Source organism: Giraffa tippelskirchi, chromosome 12, assembly GCF_054371585.1.
Source record: "Giraffa tippelskirchi isolate mGirTip1 chromosome 12, T2T-mGirTip1v1.2.pri, whole genome shotgun sequence".
Taxonomy (NCBI): domain Eukaryota; kingdom Metazoa; phylum Chordata; class Mammalia; order Artiodactyla; family Giraffidae; genus Giraffa; species Giraffa tippelskirchi.
The window spans coordinates 37,588,993-37,605,704 of NC_137286.1; the positions used below are offsets into that span (position 1 = coordinate 37,588,993).

A 16,712-nucleotide genomic window follows, 5' to 3' on the forward strand; every position below is an offset into this window, starting at 1 on the left:
TTCTCCCAGCGACCCGGCGTGGCTTCTGTCTGAGAGTGGCAGCCAGCGGACTGGGGACAAAGGACAGAAGAGACAGGCAGAGCCGGGCCGTTGACAGCCTCGGGCACGCGGGTACCGCTCGGTGGAGACGGAGGCAGGGAAGAGGCGCGCCTCTCCTGGACTTCTGGGCTACTGTCTCCCCCGCGGCCGCCTACCGCTGGGGTCAGGCGGCGGGCTGGGGGGGAGGGGCGCGGGAGACGGGGGCGGGGCTCGTCACGTGGAGAGGCGCGCGGGGGCGGCCGGGGCGTGGGCGCGCACTGGGCTCTTTAAAGGCGCGCGAGCCGAGCCGGGAGAGGCGGCTTCGCGGCCGCAGGCGCAGGCCAGGGCTGGATTTCGAGACGCGCAGCTCCGGCCCCCAACATGCGCGGTTCGCTGTGCCTGGCGCTGGCAGCGTCGATCTTGCACGGTAAAGCCGCCAGTCTCTCCACCCACCACTCTTGCTCCGTGAGATCCCAGGCGCATCCCAGGCGGCTCGGGGCGCGGGGACGGGGTTGGGGATTCGCGCCTGCTGCTGAGGGCGGCGGGAGGCGCTGCCGGCGCTGCCGGTGGAAGGCGAGCCCGGCACTTCTGGGCTGCGCTGCTTGGGCGGCTGGGGGTGCGGGCAGGGGGCGCATCCCCGCCGGCTTTCCCTGAGCAGCCCGCGCGTCTCTCCTCTTCTTTCTTGAAGTGTCCCTGCAAGGCGAGTTCCAGAGGAAGCTCTACAAGGACCTGGTGAAGAACTACAACCCCTTGGAGAGGCCGGTGGCCAACGACTCGCTGCCGCTCACAGTCTACTTCTCCCTGAGCCTCCTGCAGATCATGGACGTGGTAAGTTCCGGCCGGGCCGGGGTCTGCCCTCCGCCATGTGCCTCGGTTTCCTCAGCCTCCCAGGGAGGAACCTGGCATTCCCAGGCCACCTGTGCGCTGATATTTCAGATCTGCCTTGCCCTCGGCTTAGAAACTCAGGGTGAAAGTATCTCCATCCTGAGTCAGGAATCATCAAGAATAGGTCCAAATGGTCACACATTAGTACCCCTTCTGGTATAAGGATTGGCATGCAGTCTGACATGGGTGTCAATTTAGGCATTTCTAGACTTTTCTGTTGCTTCCCTGGGTACGGGTCTGGCCCTGCGCTTTGCAGCTGACTCCGTCTGTCCAGGTAGAGGGCCAGCTGTGAGCATTTAGCCCCCCTCCCCAGTTCCGATAATGGGCATGGTTTGCCTTCCTGGGGAGATGGTCCTGCTCTGAGGATGAGCAAGGCTCCGCTGCCCGGATACACTTGTCTGCTCATTCAGGCAACTGCTTCCAGCCCCACGGGCCTCTTGCGGACTTATTAGTGCTCACTTCAATTGGCAGATCAGTGTAAAATCTGGATAAGTTTGTTCTTCCACTCTTCTAGATTGCTTTGGATATTCAATTTTCATTGGCACATCCTTCATACACTACAAATATTTAATGAAAGCATTTAAGTCATAAGTGAGTTTCAGTGTCTAGCCTGTACAAGGCATTGGACTCGGCTCTGGAGCAGTATGCAGGGACGATGGTGTTCCAAGGAGGGAAGAATGTGGTAGGAAAGGGATGTGAGAAAAGCTACAACAGGTGGAAAGTGCTGAGGAGCCTCCAGAAGTGCAAGAAAACAGGTGATATTTCATAATTCTGCAAATAAAGAGCGCCTGTTCTTTTAAACTGTTGTATGTTGCATCATTTAATCTAGTTACAATTGCTAAGATGAATGGCTTCTTTTCCCACAGGACACCTGTGTTAAATGTGTAGTTCCTCCTATTCCACAGTTAGACCTATGCTTCAAAATATTCAGTGTGTATGCAGTGACATGGACAAACTATCACACTGGAGAGCTATAAAAGCAGATGAGTGCTGTCCCGTGGGCTACCAGGGCAAAAATTGCTGTTTAGAGAGCTTGGACTGTAGGAAGAAGGAAAGGACAGAGATGTGGGGTTAGGGGAAGAGGTGCTGAGAAGGCTGCCCTGGTGTTGAGCAAAGCCAGGGCAGAGAAATGGAATCCCAGAGGCTTTTGGGGAGGGGTGGGGTGGGCACAAGCCCTGTGGCATTTGGGGAGGCAGACTTTATGGAGAAGCTTCTCTGTTACTTTAGGAGTCATAGGATTTGTCCTTGGGAGCCTTGGTAGGTTCTGGCTCTGCTCATTTCTGGATGATTGGTCTTAGGTGTGCGTGTTAAGTTGATTCAGTCGTGTCCAACTCTTCAGCCCTATGGACTGTAGCCTGCCAGGCTCCTCTGTACGTGGAGATTCTCCAGGAAAGAATACTGAAGTTGGTTGCCATGCCCTCCTTCAGAGGATTTTCCCAACCCAGGGATCGAACCTGTGTCTCCTGTGGCTCCTGCATTGCAGGAAGATTCTTTACCGGTGAGCCACTGGGGAAACCTGGTTGATCTTTGCTAAGTTTCTCAAGCATCCTGAGTCTGTACTTTCCTGTTAATACATTGGACAGGATAGCACTTCAGTGGTCATTGTGATGACCTGAAGACTGTGGAGGCAACTTTGAGAGACTGCAAAGTTAGAAGACAGTGGTCATTTTCATCTAAATAAAACAAAATTACCTCCCACCCCCAACACACACACACATGCACACACACACACACGCACACACATTACAGAGGACTAGGCGAGCTAGCACACTCCAAAGTGGTGAGAATATGAAAGCCACCCCAACGCCATTTGCCTGGGGTTGGCCCCAAATGGGCCTCACTGTGGGTATGTGTGTGTCACAACTCCCGGTCTTGGACTGGTCCTTGTGCTGGCTGCTTGGGATGTGGAAGGGCAGTGGCTACTCAGCCAGGAAGCAGGAGCAGTGACCAAGGGGAGCAGGTGCCATAGGTTGTGGCAGTCTCTTTTGGTGAGAAGACTACTCACCAGGAAGCTGCAGGCTTCTTCCTAGTACCTCCATCTCTTTAAGAGACCTTTCAGGAATCAAATTACATGAGAGATTTTGGCTTTTATGAAAAGTTTGGTTATAAACTAGGGTTACATGATGTGACAACTAAAAAAAATAGTGAAATGCAAACATTTGTCAAGTTAGAAGATTTTAAGAATAATAATAATTATAAGCAGTGTGTGTCATCAACATTGCAATACCAGAGAGAAGTGCTCATGAAGACCGCTGTCAGCAGCCAGAGGAGGGTGGGAGGGGAGGAAGCTTTGGTCTCACCTTGACTGTGGATCTAGCTGTGAATGTGTTGAACTTCCCAACTTGCCAATACTGTGAGCTCATGGAGTGGCCTTCAACAAATTATTTTACTTTCTAAGCCCTGTTTCCTCATGTGTAAAATGAGAATAATAATGTCCACTTCACAGGGTTTTGAGAGGATTAAATAAGAGAAAGCGTTTGCCACACACTGGTAATTCACTAAAGATTTGCTTTATCTTTATAATGTAGCTACTCAAAGGTTGGAACGTCAGTGCTTAGAAAGGTGTGGTCTCTTGGCCAGGGTTGCTCACTGGTTAGAGGCAGGGCTGTGTACAACACGCACAGCTGCCTTGCAAGTCCTTTGTATGTCCCGCCTCCTTTAGAATCCTTAACTTCTTTTGTAGAAAAAAAAATCAGCTTAATTTATTTAAACCACTTGAGTGTAACTGATTGAATGTGACTGTCCTGAGATTACAGTGAAAAGGAAGTCTCTATATCAGAAATAATGAAATATGCAAACATTTGTATTCCAGCCAGACTTGAGTCTGTCTGGTTTTGAAACAGAGCCAGGGCTTTCCAGCCAGACTCTGAGGACCCTGGACAGAGATACAGTGACTCATAACTGATTCATGTGGCAAACCCTAACTGGTATCAGGTTCTCTTTACAAATTCAGTTCCAGAGGTCCTTTGCCCATTCTGACTGGGCTGTTCTAGAGACCATTTTCCTTCCAAATCTTGTTATTGTTCTGCTTTCTGCCAGCAGAGATTTCCCGGCTGGAGTAACAGGGAGAGAATGTATGATTCTACATGTCTTATTTACATGGAAGATTGTTTACCTGTTCATCAGCTTATTCAACACATATTTTTGATTGAAATCTTCTTGTAGATTTTGCTAGATTCTGGGAATTTATACATGGTTAAGGGATTATTTCTACTTCTATAATTCACAGTCTTATCTATGGAGACTGACATGTAAATTCAAGAGTATCTCATATGTACCTGAAAGCAAATGTGGTATAGACACACGTAGGAGGAAATATTTACTTCCAGCCAGGTGGCTAGGAATTAGGTTTCTAAAGGTGGGTAGGAGTTTGCCAGTTGGAGAAAACATGGAGGGCTTTCCCGGTGAGGCGAACAGGGTGAGGAAAGATGAGAGTGGGAGGACACCATACCCTCAGCAAGGCGTGCTCTGTGGGGCACTGGCTCCCAGTTGATCTTGGCTGCAGTTGTGCTGCAGAGCTTTTCAGAAGCTTGAATGTGCTTATGTGTGTTGAGAAGTTTTAAAAGAGGGATGTCATACTAACCAAACTACTAACTTTCTCTTACATACCCTTTTGTAAGCATGATGATCTAGAAACACACCTTGCAAGATGAAGGACAGGGGTTATCTTTTGGTAGGAGGGCTAAGGTGAGTTCATACCATAGACAGAAGAGATGTTGAGTGTAAGGTATGTCAAGTGGCTCTGCAGAGTTTAGATTTCGTCTTGGGCCCTCATCAGGGTATGTATCCCAGGATATGAGGAGGTGGTGGTGGTGTGCCAGAGGATTCATAAAGCTGCAAGATCAGCTTCCGCTGCATATTTTTCTAGAAATGAAAACAGTCTAAACCACAATATTTGTATTAAACCCAACAAGTATAAATTATAGACGAATGAAAAAAATTACGTAAACTTTTAAAGACAAAGCATGTGTTTTCAGAGGGATAGTTTTACCTACTGTGATCTCCTCTAGCTATCTATCAGGCCCCCTTAGTGAGGCACAAGGTAGAGAGTGAGAGGGTGGTGGATTTTTAATCAGAGGTGGGACATTACTAGATCTGTGTTTAGATCAAGGATGCTGAGGGCAGTGTATGTGTGGGACAGATTAAAGAGACAAGAAAATATAGGCAAAGGATGAAAATGTCAAAACTGTAATGGTCATTGTGGAAATGTGGAGACAAGGACAGATTCCAGAGACCTTTTGGGCATACTGTCTATGATACATAACTGCGTGTAAGAATTCTATGTAGGTACATAGATAAATTTGTTAACTGAAGGTACCTAAATTACTCCTAACTGCATAGTCTGACTTAACTGTGGTTATTGATTTACTACATGAGCTTGTAACTGGACTGGGAATGAGATAATACCTAAGAAATCATTTTGAAGTGATGCAAGTGTAAGATTCTAAACTACCAACAGTTTCCATAATATTTCTCCTTTTTGCATTCCATTTAGTCATTTGTCTGTACACACACATCTAAAGGCCATTCTGAGTGTTGATTTGCATAAAATAAATGTGCATAGTTAGAAAACATGTCCAGAAGGCAAGGTATTTAAACTGAGTAATAAGAATCAGCACATAATTATATAGAAATGTATAATGCATAATGATGCAGGATGATTTTTGCTGTTTTATACATTTGGGATTGCAGATTCAACTTTTTAGAAACTTTAGTCACAAGACAGCAGAACTAAGTGGTTGTGCATTTGGGGTTTGCTACTGCAGAAGGCAGGCATGGGTGTGGAGTCCAGTGTCTGAGGGCTTGTGTGTTATCTGAAATCCCTTGGTGGCTCTGCTCTGCTTTGTCAGACTTACGATTTTACATTTACTGGCCACTATGTGAAATGCTACAGCTCAAACTTAACATTATCAAATATTTGCTGTAAAAATTGCACACCTTGAAGACAGACTATGAAGAAAACCCAAGGTGCAATTATTTAATTATCCTAATAATGTTTTTATAAGTGATGTTTCTTACAGCTACAAATATACGTTTTATGTAGGAAATCAAATTAAACAAAAAAAGGACTGCAGGGGGATAAAAGTCATCCAAATCGCCATTACTCAAGGCCTTCTGGTGCATTTCAGTCTTTTCTCTATGTTCATAGGTTGTTTAGAGAAATATTTAAAAATTAAAATGGCATAACCCCATTATGGCACCTTAAACAATATTAGCAGGCATTACTTTTAAAATGACACAAATAAGCCAAGTGGTAAACTGAATTTTAAAATAAAATTGTGTTCTTTCCCCACTATTATGTAACTTTCACTACCACTGTGTATTTGATCCCTATTCGTATTTTTATTTTAGAAATCTCTTATGGAGTATTTATTGAAATGATTCATGATGTCACTTCAAAGCTTGGTTGCATTTTATGTTGTCTCAGATATTGTATGTGAAAAAGCACAGAGATAATTCGAAGATCTTGGCAATACCTCCCTCCAGTTTTACGTTTGCTTCTGACCAACACTCAGGCTATAGGTACAGGCAAGCACAAATCACCTTAATCCAGTTAGTGACTGAGAAGAGGAGGACCTGGGCTTCCATTCCTAAGCGGGCTAGTTTGTTTCTCAATTTTGCATATACATTCTAAAGTGTGAATATAGAGAACGTAGCAAGGTCTTCCCTTTATTCTGTGGACCTTAAACCCCACTATGTCCCGCCAGCTCTTGAGTCTGCCAAGATTGGCTTTAACTTTTGGCCTCCTAGGCATTGCTTTAGAAATCATCACATGGTTCTGGAAAAGTGGCCTTGGACCCTATTATTCTCTAAGCTTCCCTCCCTTTCCTGGACCTTGGCCCTGCTGTTCCTCATTGCCCTATTCTTTCTCTGACCGTATTTCTCATTGTGTTTTCCCAGTTGTTCTCACTGCAGAGTGGGTGAAAACTACCTAGTTCATTACTGCAGGTTCAGTTCAGTTCAGTCATTCAGTCATGTCTAACTCTTTGCGATCCCATGGGCTGCAGTACGCCAGGCTTCCCTGTCCATCACCAACTCCCGGAGCTTACTCAAACTCATGTCCATTGAGTCGGTGATGCCATCCAACCATCTCATCCTCTGTCGGCCCCTTCTCCTCCCGCCTTCAGTCATTCCCAGCATCAGGGTCTTTTCACATGAGTCAGTTCTTCGCATCAGGTGGCCAAAGTATTGGAGTTTCAGCTTCAGCATCAGTCCTTCCAGTGAATATTCAGGACTGATCTCCTTTAGGATGGACTGGTTGGATCTCCTTGCTGTCCAAGGGACTCTAAAGACTCTTCTCCAACACCACAGTTCAAAAGCATCAATTCTTCGGCGCTCAGCTTTCTTTCATTTCATTTTTTAAATCACGGGTAGCAGAACTGAAATTCTAAATTAAAACTTGTTTGTAATGCATGTTTATAATTGATCCAGATTTATAATGGTAGAAATTGTACCCCTATTAAACCTCTTTATGGCTCTGGGACATAAAGGTACAAAATTCTTTTAGCTTTATAGACTGGGGATTATGGGCACTTTCACTAAAGGATGCTTTCGTGTAAATGTTGCCTTTCAAGTCTACCCCTGAAGATATTCCCCAAAGGCTTAGTTCTCTCAGAGCTTCTGATTCATCCCTGACATGCTGTTAATGGAAGAGAAATGGTCTTGTCATGGAGAGTTGCTAGTGAAAATCTCTGCTCACTTATTGATTTATCAGGATTAGGTAGAGTTTTACTCCTTAGAGAAGAAGAAACTAACTTGGAACTTCTCATTCTCTTTATTTCAGTGATTTCCTTATTTGCATTACACGTCAGCTATAAACTGTTAGCAAAAGAGACCTCAAAGTAAACAAAACCATTTAAAAAAATAAAAGCTTGCGTGTGCACATTTATGTGTGTATAAACACACACACACACACCTGTTACTCTTATCTCTTTTTGTTGAATGTTTTTTTGGGGGGTATCACAAGATAAGACATCACATAATATGCTTGTTAAGTTTCCAAGAGAAAAAACTAGAAGTTATAGCAAAAGCCTCAGAGTCACAACTTCCAGAGAGCCAAACAAGTGACTGAAACTAATGTGAAATTAAGTAAGAAATTGTTTAAAATCCAGCGAGGTAGTGGGAGAGGCCTGGACATGTGGCTGACTCCAGACTCAGAGTCAGGCAGTAGAACAACGGGCTGACCAGTGCCCCCTGCAGGTGGGAGTGGGCAGGGTGGGGGGGGGTGACATGGTTGCTGCCATGGTCAAGGAGGGCCACCTGTGAGATGATTCCCAGCATGGGAAATTTATTCTGGGATCACTGAGGGCCAATTGTCAGTAAAGATTGCTGTCTTGGGGTAAAAGAGTGATTTCTGAGCAAGAAGAAATGTGTTTGTTTTATTTTGTGGAGAGAAGGCAAGTAGGTTGAGCTCCAGGTGTTTTGAAACTTTAGAATCATAAAACCGTTTTTTATTCTACTGCATCTGTCTTCAGAAGCTCACACATATAATGTGTTATATGGAGGGGTTCAGACTAAGCAAATTAAGCCAAGACTGCTCACTGATTGATTAAACTCAAACTGATAACATTTACAATTGAAATCACTGGTCCAGAAACGTTCATTTATTCACTGTTTTCCTTAAGATGTTTTATTGACATTTGAAGTAACTATAATACGCTGGCTAGCTGTTAGACAGATTTCATTTGAGAAGTCATTTTGAACTTTGAATTGCAGTGTAATATGGGTCCCCATGTGTGGCAAAATATCAAAACCAGCTCAATGAATTGTCACAGTGAACCCATGCAGGTAACCGCCACCCAGGATGACTCTTCTCCCCCTTTTTGTGTACTAGAAAACCACAGCATAATGTCAAGCATCAGAGTTTAATTTTGCCCTTCTCTGGGACTCTGAATAGATGGAATCACACAAGAACACAGTGTGTATTCTTTTGTTTGCTTTTGTTCACTTTTATTTTTGTGAGAGTCACCCAAGTTCTTGCCTGTTGCTGCAGTTTATTCATTTTTATCGGGTGGATGTAACATAATTTGTTATTCTGTTGATGGAGGTTTTTTAAGTTGTTTCTAGTTTTTGGTCTCTTGTGAAGTACAATGCCATGAATATTCCAACTGCACACGTCTTTTGATGCACATGTTTATGTATTTCTATCACATGTGTATATACATAGGAAGGGACAAGCTAGGCCCTTGGATGGCATGTCTTTAACTTTTCCAGATGAAGCCAAAACCTGTTCAAAATGATTATACCAATTAACATTCTCACCAGCAGTGTCTGAAAAATTCTTCTTGTTCTGCATAATCACCCACACTTTGTATTTTAGTCTTTTAAATTTACCATTCTAGTGGGTGGGGAGTGATATTTCCTTGTGTTTTTAATTAGTGGTTTCCTGATTACCAATAAAGTTGAGGGCATTTTCATTTCTTAATTTTCCACTTGGATATCATCTTCTCTTGCGAAGTGTTTATTCGTGTCTCTTGCCTATTTTTTTCTGTGTGTGTATGGTTTTGTTCTTTCCTTGTTAGGATTTGCATGTGTTTTTCTGCTTTATGGACTTGAGCCCTTTGTAAAATGTTTTTGCAAGTATCTTCTCTGACCCTGGCTGGTCTTTCCACTCTTTTCATGTTCTTTCTCTGTTTCGTAAACTCTTAATTGAAGTAGAATATGCTTGTGGCTCAGCTGGTAAAGAATCCACCTCCAATGTGGGAGACCTGGGTTTGATCCCTGGGTTGGGAAGATCCCCTGGAGAAGGGAAAGGCTACCCACTCCAGTATTCTGGCCTGGAGAATTCCATGAGCCATATAGTCCATGGCGTCGCAAAGAGTTGGACATGACTGAGCGACTTTCATACTTCACATGCTTACAGATGGGCTTCCCAGGTGGCGCCAATGCAGGAGATATGAGAGACAAGGGTTCAATGATCCCTGGGTCAAGAAGATCCCCTGGATGAGGGCATGGCAATCCAGTCCAGTATTCTTGCCTGGAGAATCCCATGGACAGAGGTACCTGGCAGGCTACAGTCCATAGGGTTGCAAAGAGTTGGACACGACTGAAGTGACTTAGCATGTACACACATGCTTACAGATAAATTGTATCTTTAGATGAACAGAAATTCTTAATTGCTTGATTTTATAATTCTTTTCTTCTATGTTTAGTGCCTATTATGTTATCTTTAGAAAAATCTTTCCCTTCCTCAAGTTCATGAGGATACTTTTCTATATATTTGCATTTAGAGGCTTTTTGTTGTTACTTTATCTTCACATGGAACTCTAGACTGATGATTATTTTGTTTTTCAAGGCTAATTAAAGGATTGTTAGTATAATGATTGCATGATCGGTAAACTTTGTTGCTTTAAGCATTGTATTATCCACTTTGTCTGCCCCCAGAGAGACATTTCAGTTATTTAGTGTGCGCATGATATGGAGAAAATGTCAGGGCTATGACATTTTTATTATGACACATGAACCTATCTATGAAACAGAAACAGACTCACAGACATAGAGAACAAACTTGTGGTTGCCGAGTAGGGTGGGGATGGATTGAGAGTTTGGGGTTAGCAGGTGCAAAGTAGTAAAAAACAAATAAAGTAGTGATTACAAACTATAGCCTACAGGTTAAAATCTACCCACTGCCTATTTTTGTAAGTAAAGTTTTATTGAACTACAAACACAGATAAATGCCAGTAAGATGCAGCATTTACAGAGCCAATAATAAAGGATTTCTGAAAAGCCCTGGGCCCTCTCCATGCTGACTCTTACCCAAATACATTTAGTTGCCTCTGTTTCTGGTTATGACACCATTATGACACTATTTTAGTAATCTTATCATCCTCTTCCTGGATTGATCAACTTAACCCATTTCTGTGACTTCCTATTATGATAGGTATGAACTCAGCTCATTCACAGCTCTCCTCTCCTCCCCTCTTACCTCTGTTCTCGCTTCTTCCACTGCTCACTTTTGCACCTTCAAAAGTACAAAACAGGTAAAGGGGGTCAACAGATGGTGGCAGATGGAAATTAAACTTCTAGTGGTGAGCCTGCTGGAGTGTGTACAGAAGTGGAAATGTAATGTTGTATACATCAAACTTATATAATGTTATAAAGCAATTTTGTGATATCACTTATATGTGAAATCTAAAATACGGCACAAGTGAACATATCTAAGAAACAGAAACAGTCTTACAGACATAAAGAACAAACTTGTGGTTTCCAAAAGGGAGGGGTTTGAAACTATTATATATAGAGTGGATAAACAACAAGATCCTACTATGTAGGACAGGGAACTATATTCAATATCCTGTGATAAAACATAATGGAAAAGTATGGTAAAGAATTCATATGTGTATAACTGAATCACTTTACAGGAGAAACTAACACAGCATTTTAAATCAACTATACTTGACTTAAATTTAAAAGAAAGCCAGTGTTAATCAATTTAAAAAAATATAATAATCTTAATTATATCTACAAACTAACTTGTTGGGGAAAAAAAAAAGCTTCTTGTCATTTCTGTTGCCTGGAATCCTGGAATTCAGCTTTCCTTCTCTGTAATCACTCCCATTCTGCCCCTACTTCTCTTGAAGTCCTTCCATGTCCACGTTGGTAACATTTACATTCTATTCTGTGTGTGTGTGTGTGTGTCTGTGTGTGAGAGAGAGAGAGAGTGTGAAAGTCAGTCAGTCATGTCCGATTCTTTGCAACCCCATGGACTACAGTCCATGGAATTCTTCAGGACAGAATACTGGAGTGGGGAGCCTTGCCCTTCTCCAGGGGATCTTCCCAACCCAGGGATCGAACCCAGGTCTCATGCATTGCAGGCGAATTCTTTACCAGCTGAGCCACAGTCATATTTAATTTCTTTGTAACTTGACAGTAGCTCGATTTGACTTGGGGAAAAAAACCCAAAAACCAAAACAGCCCTCATGATTTGTGACAGTGTAAGCACTGTTCTCTGCAAAGCCATTTTTCTAAGCTCCTGTTTTCTTCTCTGTGGGTTCAGTGCTGTGTTTCTGTGTCATTCATTGGGGTCGTGTGTGACTGGTGTCAGCTGATTTGGGGTCAAGCTCAGATGGTCTCCTTTTTTACCTTTTCACCAAATCTTACTGTGCCTTGTTATCCCGACGTCTTTGGTCATGCTGTCCATCCATTAGGTCCTCCTCTCACCGTTCCTGTCTTTTGTACACTGGACCCTCTTTCTCTGGGAGTACTGTTTGGAGGGTTGTCCTTTCCTTCTTTATTTTTGTAGTTCATTTGTTTTAAACTAAGCAATGTTATTTCTTCTAGGATTATTTTCCTTCCCTTTTAATTTTGCTTATTTATTTACTTTGCCTATCTATTTATTTTTGCTATATATTTGTCAAGACTTTCTAAAGTGCCTCTGATTCTTAGTATCTCTTCTGATTTTTATATTAGGGAACAGAAACTTTAGTAGTAGTGCTATATCAGAGGGGGCCTGTTACATTTTTGAGGACCCAAAATGCTCAAGGACTGAATGCTTTGCTCCAGAGGCATTTCTTTTCACATGAGCTGCTTTGTTTCCTAATTCAGGGCTGTCCAATAGAAATGTAATGTCAGCCTCAGATGTGATTTTACATTTTCCAGTGGTCACATTTAAAAAGTAAATGGTGCAGGGAACATTGATTTTAGTAAGATACCTCACTTCACCTAGTATTCCTAAATTATTAAGGATGTAACAAGTAGCAAACATTAAAAAATGTTAATAAGATAGTTTATGCTTTTAGGGGAGGGCACAGCTAAGCCTTGGGAATCCCATGAATGTTAGGCTCATAGCACTGGCCACCCATCCAGGACTTAGGAGCCAGGTTTTGGAGTGGCTGCCATGTTATTCTGTACAGCACTCACTGATCAGTTTGTTTGAGTTTTGACTCTGGAGTGAGGAGAAACCTGGTAGTTTGTTATTGTCGGGAGGGAGTTGACAAAGCTTTCTCTGAATTCACCTGTGACAGCTCCACTCCATACTCCCTGCCCTCCTCCGGACTCAGGGCACTTCTGAACTCTGTGGACTTCTACATGGCAGAGCTGCTCCCTCCACCCTGTAGCTCCCTACTCAAAGTTGAGCACAAGTCTTCCTTTGTTGGCTTTTGCAGTCACCAAGCCTCTGTGTGTGTGCTCTCTTCCTGTGATGTATTGAAATATCTTGTCTTTTTATGGCCTCATTCCCATTCTCTTTCTTTTGGGGAGTTTATACCTGTTAACTGAAGAAAAAAAAAAACAACAACAAGAAGTACAACCTGAAAGTTGAGAATTATGCTTTATTTGGTGGACAGAACGGAGGATTTAAGTCCAGAAGGCAGGATCTCAGCTCTAAGGGACTTTTCCAAAGAGGTAAGGGAGAAGCCACCCACTTCAGTACTCTCCCCTGGAGAATCCTGTGGACCGAGGAGACTGATGGGCTCCAGTCCATGGGGTCACAAAGAGTCGGACACAACTGAAGTGACTGAGCACAGCACAGCAGGGGAGGAGCCAAGGTTTATAGGAGTTTTGCAACAAAGACCAGGTAGTCAGTACATCAGAAGATTACTGTTAACTAAAGAAAACCAGACATCTCAAGTTAAGGAATTTAGCACTTTTCTGTGTATGGGAAAATGTAAGAGTCTGGGCTCACTGAAGTCATTCCTTTCATATGCATCTCAGCTCTCTGGGGTGAGGATCCTGGGCTTTCTCCTCCAAAGTCCTTTCAGGGTACACCACTAGGGGTGGCTGCAGTCACTGACTGCTTGATGGCAGGCATCCTGTTTCCATCCTAAATTCCCTCATGGCTCACCATCAGGGGTGGCTATAACAAGATGGCTTGATAGCTGTAACATCTTTGTTTACTGATACAGCAGGCAATGTTTTTTCATTGGCATACCATTTCTCCCCTTTATTTTAATTTCAGTAGTCTTGAGGGCAGAGGGGAAATAGATGGGTATAAGCTTACATCTTAAGGTAGAACCTTACAGGATATTCTTATCAGCGACTAAGCCAATGGGCAAAAATATGTTATTTTGTATTTTTAATTCATTATTTGATTCACAGATCTATGTCTACATTTCTGCAATATCATTTTGATATTTGTGTTCCTTTAAACTGATTGCACAATTGCACTCATCTCACACGCTAGTGAAGTAATGCTCAAAATTCTCCAAGCTGGGCTTCAGCAATACGCGAACTGTGAACTTCCAGATGTTCAAGCTGGTTTTAGAAAAGGCAGAGAAACCAGAGATCAAATTGGCAACGTCCGCTGGATCATTGAAAAGCAAGAGAGTTCCAGAAAAACATCTATTTCTGCTTTATTGACTATGCCAAAGCCTTTGACTGTGTGGATCACAATAAACTGTGGAAAATTCTGAAAGAGATGGAAATACCAGACCACCTCACCTGCCTCTTGAAAAACCTGTATGCAGGTCAGGAAGTAACAGTTAGAACTTGACATGGAACAACAGACTGGTTCCAAATAGGAAAAGGAGTACATCAAGGCTGTATATTGTCACCCTGCTTATTTAACTTATATGCAGAGTACATCATGAGAAACTCTGGGATGAAGGAAGCACAAGCTGAAATCAAGATTGCCGGGAGAAATATCAATAACCTCAGATATGCAGATGATACCCTTATGGCAGAAAGTGAAGAAGAACTAAAAAGCCTCATGATGAAAGTGAAAGAGGACAGTGAAAAAGTTGGCTTAAAGCTCAGCATTCAGAAAACTAAGATCATGGCATCTGGTCCCATCACTTCATGGGAAATAGATGGGGAAACAGTGGAAACAGTGTCAGACTTTATTTTTGGGGGCTCCAAAATCACTGCAGATGGTGATTGCAGCCATGAAATTAAAAGACGCTTACTCCTTGGAAGGAAAGTTATGACCAACCTAGATAGCATATTAAAAAGCAGAGATATTACTTTGCCCACAAAGGTCCGTCTAGTCAAGGCTATGGTTTTTCCAGTGGTCATGTATAGATGTGCGAGTTGGAGTGTGAAGAAAGCTGAGTGCTGAAGAATTGATGCTTTTGAACTGTGGTGTTGGAGAAGACTCTTAAGAGTCCCTTGGACTGCAAGGAGATCCAACCAGTGCATCCTAAAGGAGATCAGTTCTGGGTGTTCATTGGAAGAACTGATGTTGAAGCTGAAACTCCAATACTTTGGCCACCTCATGTGAAGAGTGACTCATTGGAAAAGACCCTGATTCTGGGAAGGATTGGGGGCAGTAGGAGAAGGGGATGACAGAGGATGAGATGGCTGGGTGGCATCACCGACTCAACGGACATGGCTTTGGGTGGACTCAGGGAGTTGGTGATGGACAGGGAGGCCTCGCATGCTGCGATTCGTGGGGTCGCAAAGAGTTGGACATGACTGAGCGACTGAACTGAACTGAACTAAACTGATTGAGTAGTGAACATCCGGGCAATCAAGAACTGAGATAATGAATGTTTTTATATACATCTTACATTTATGATTATTTAAATGTAAATGAATGTTTTCTTTATTGTGGCCCCTGTAGAAGGAGAGGCAGTTAGTTACTCTAAGAAACCTATTAAAATATCAAATACTTTTGGACTCTTGTTAGGGTTAAAGTCCAATTATTTGGAATCTTTTGGTAGAGATAGTCTTTTCAGGATGAGCTTATTTATTGCAGTTGGCAGATACACCTCAAGGCAGGGTCTCATGATGTGTGTTGATGGCTCACAAACAAGATGGAGATGGATTTTCTGTTTTTATTTTTGTTTAGATGCTTATAATCTGACACTGGAGAAAAATAAAATTTCCCCAAAATGTCTTAGGCAACTTAAAACACTTCTCTACTGACTATTTTCAAAAGTAGCCTTCATGAGGTAGTGAACTTTTTGGTATGTTAACTTGAAAAATCTTGACTTTATACTTATGGCTTATATGGTAAATGAAACATTTTATGGGTCTTAAAAATCAATTGGTCAAAGCCTTTAAAACACTTAAGAGAAAACATTAAAAAACTTCGTCACAAGGTTTTTGTATTGTTTTAAATAAAACCAAGAATGTTACTTTTTTTAAATTTATTTTTGCATTAAATGTTGTGATTACTCATCAAATTGTGAATGAATCATTTAGGATAATATTTTATATTTGTGTGAAATATCTGGAGATTGAGGATCAACAAAATTCCTTGATGGAAACTAGAGAATAACAGACATGTTGATAAAAACAGACAAAGCCTAGAGAATCACAATATTTTCAAACATGTAAGTGCTTCTGGCTTGTCTTCAGGGGCACATCCTATAGATAGTTGGAGGTCAGGAGACACTTTTTATTTTTCAGGTAGGCAAAATGCATGCAGCATAGATATTTAAACATAGGGGAATCTCTCTGAATCTGGTTTGTCCTTTGTATTCGTGGTCCTGTGTTTTACAGTCCAAGAGTGAGTGAAAACTGCACCAGAGGCTTTTCTCTGAAAGGTGTGGGCTGTACTGACATCTGGTCTTAGGAAGGAGAAGCATTGAAGGCAGCTTTCTGTAACAGGAGCTGGACTGGCACTGCAGGAAGGTTCCCCCTTACCTCCTTTCATGCCTTCTTTCAGAGGGCATCAGGCCAGTTGGACCCCATCTCCTGTTCCATGTGTGGAACAGTTAATGTGATGGCCATGGATCAGGATGCTCCTTTGTCAATAACCATTGAGCAGGCATTAAAGCAGCAATGTGCAGATGGCACCTTCATTGTTGATGACAGGGGAAATTATAGGCAGTGGATTAAATTAAAAACTGAAAGGGAATGAATACTCATGACAGGAAATGTGTTTCCTTTCCAGTGGTGGTTTGCATCAGCGCAGGGAGCAGCTGGTC

General features: G+C 42.6%; 1 protein-coding gene across 2 annotated transcripts in view; it reads left to right on the forward strand.

The window, feature by feature from the left end:
• The first annotated feature begins 254 nt into the window (after nt 1-254).
• Nucleotides 255-16,712, forward strand: part of LOC145528373 (neuronal acetylcholine receptor subunit alpha-7) — a 135,073-nt gene continuing 118,615 nt past the window's right edge. For both annotated transcript variants that reach the window (XM_081546686.1, XM_081546687.1), the window contains exons 1-2: nt 255-445; nt 707-846. In XM_081546686.1, the coding sequence (XP_081402812.1) occupies nt 400-445; nt 707-846 (186 nt within the window). In that variant the 5' untranslated portion in view covers nt 255-399. The remainder of the gene's footprint in view (nt 446-706; nt 847-16,712) is intronic.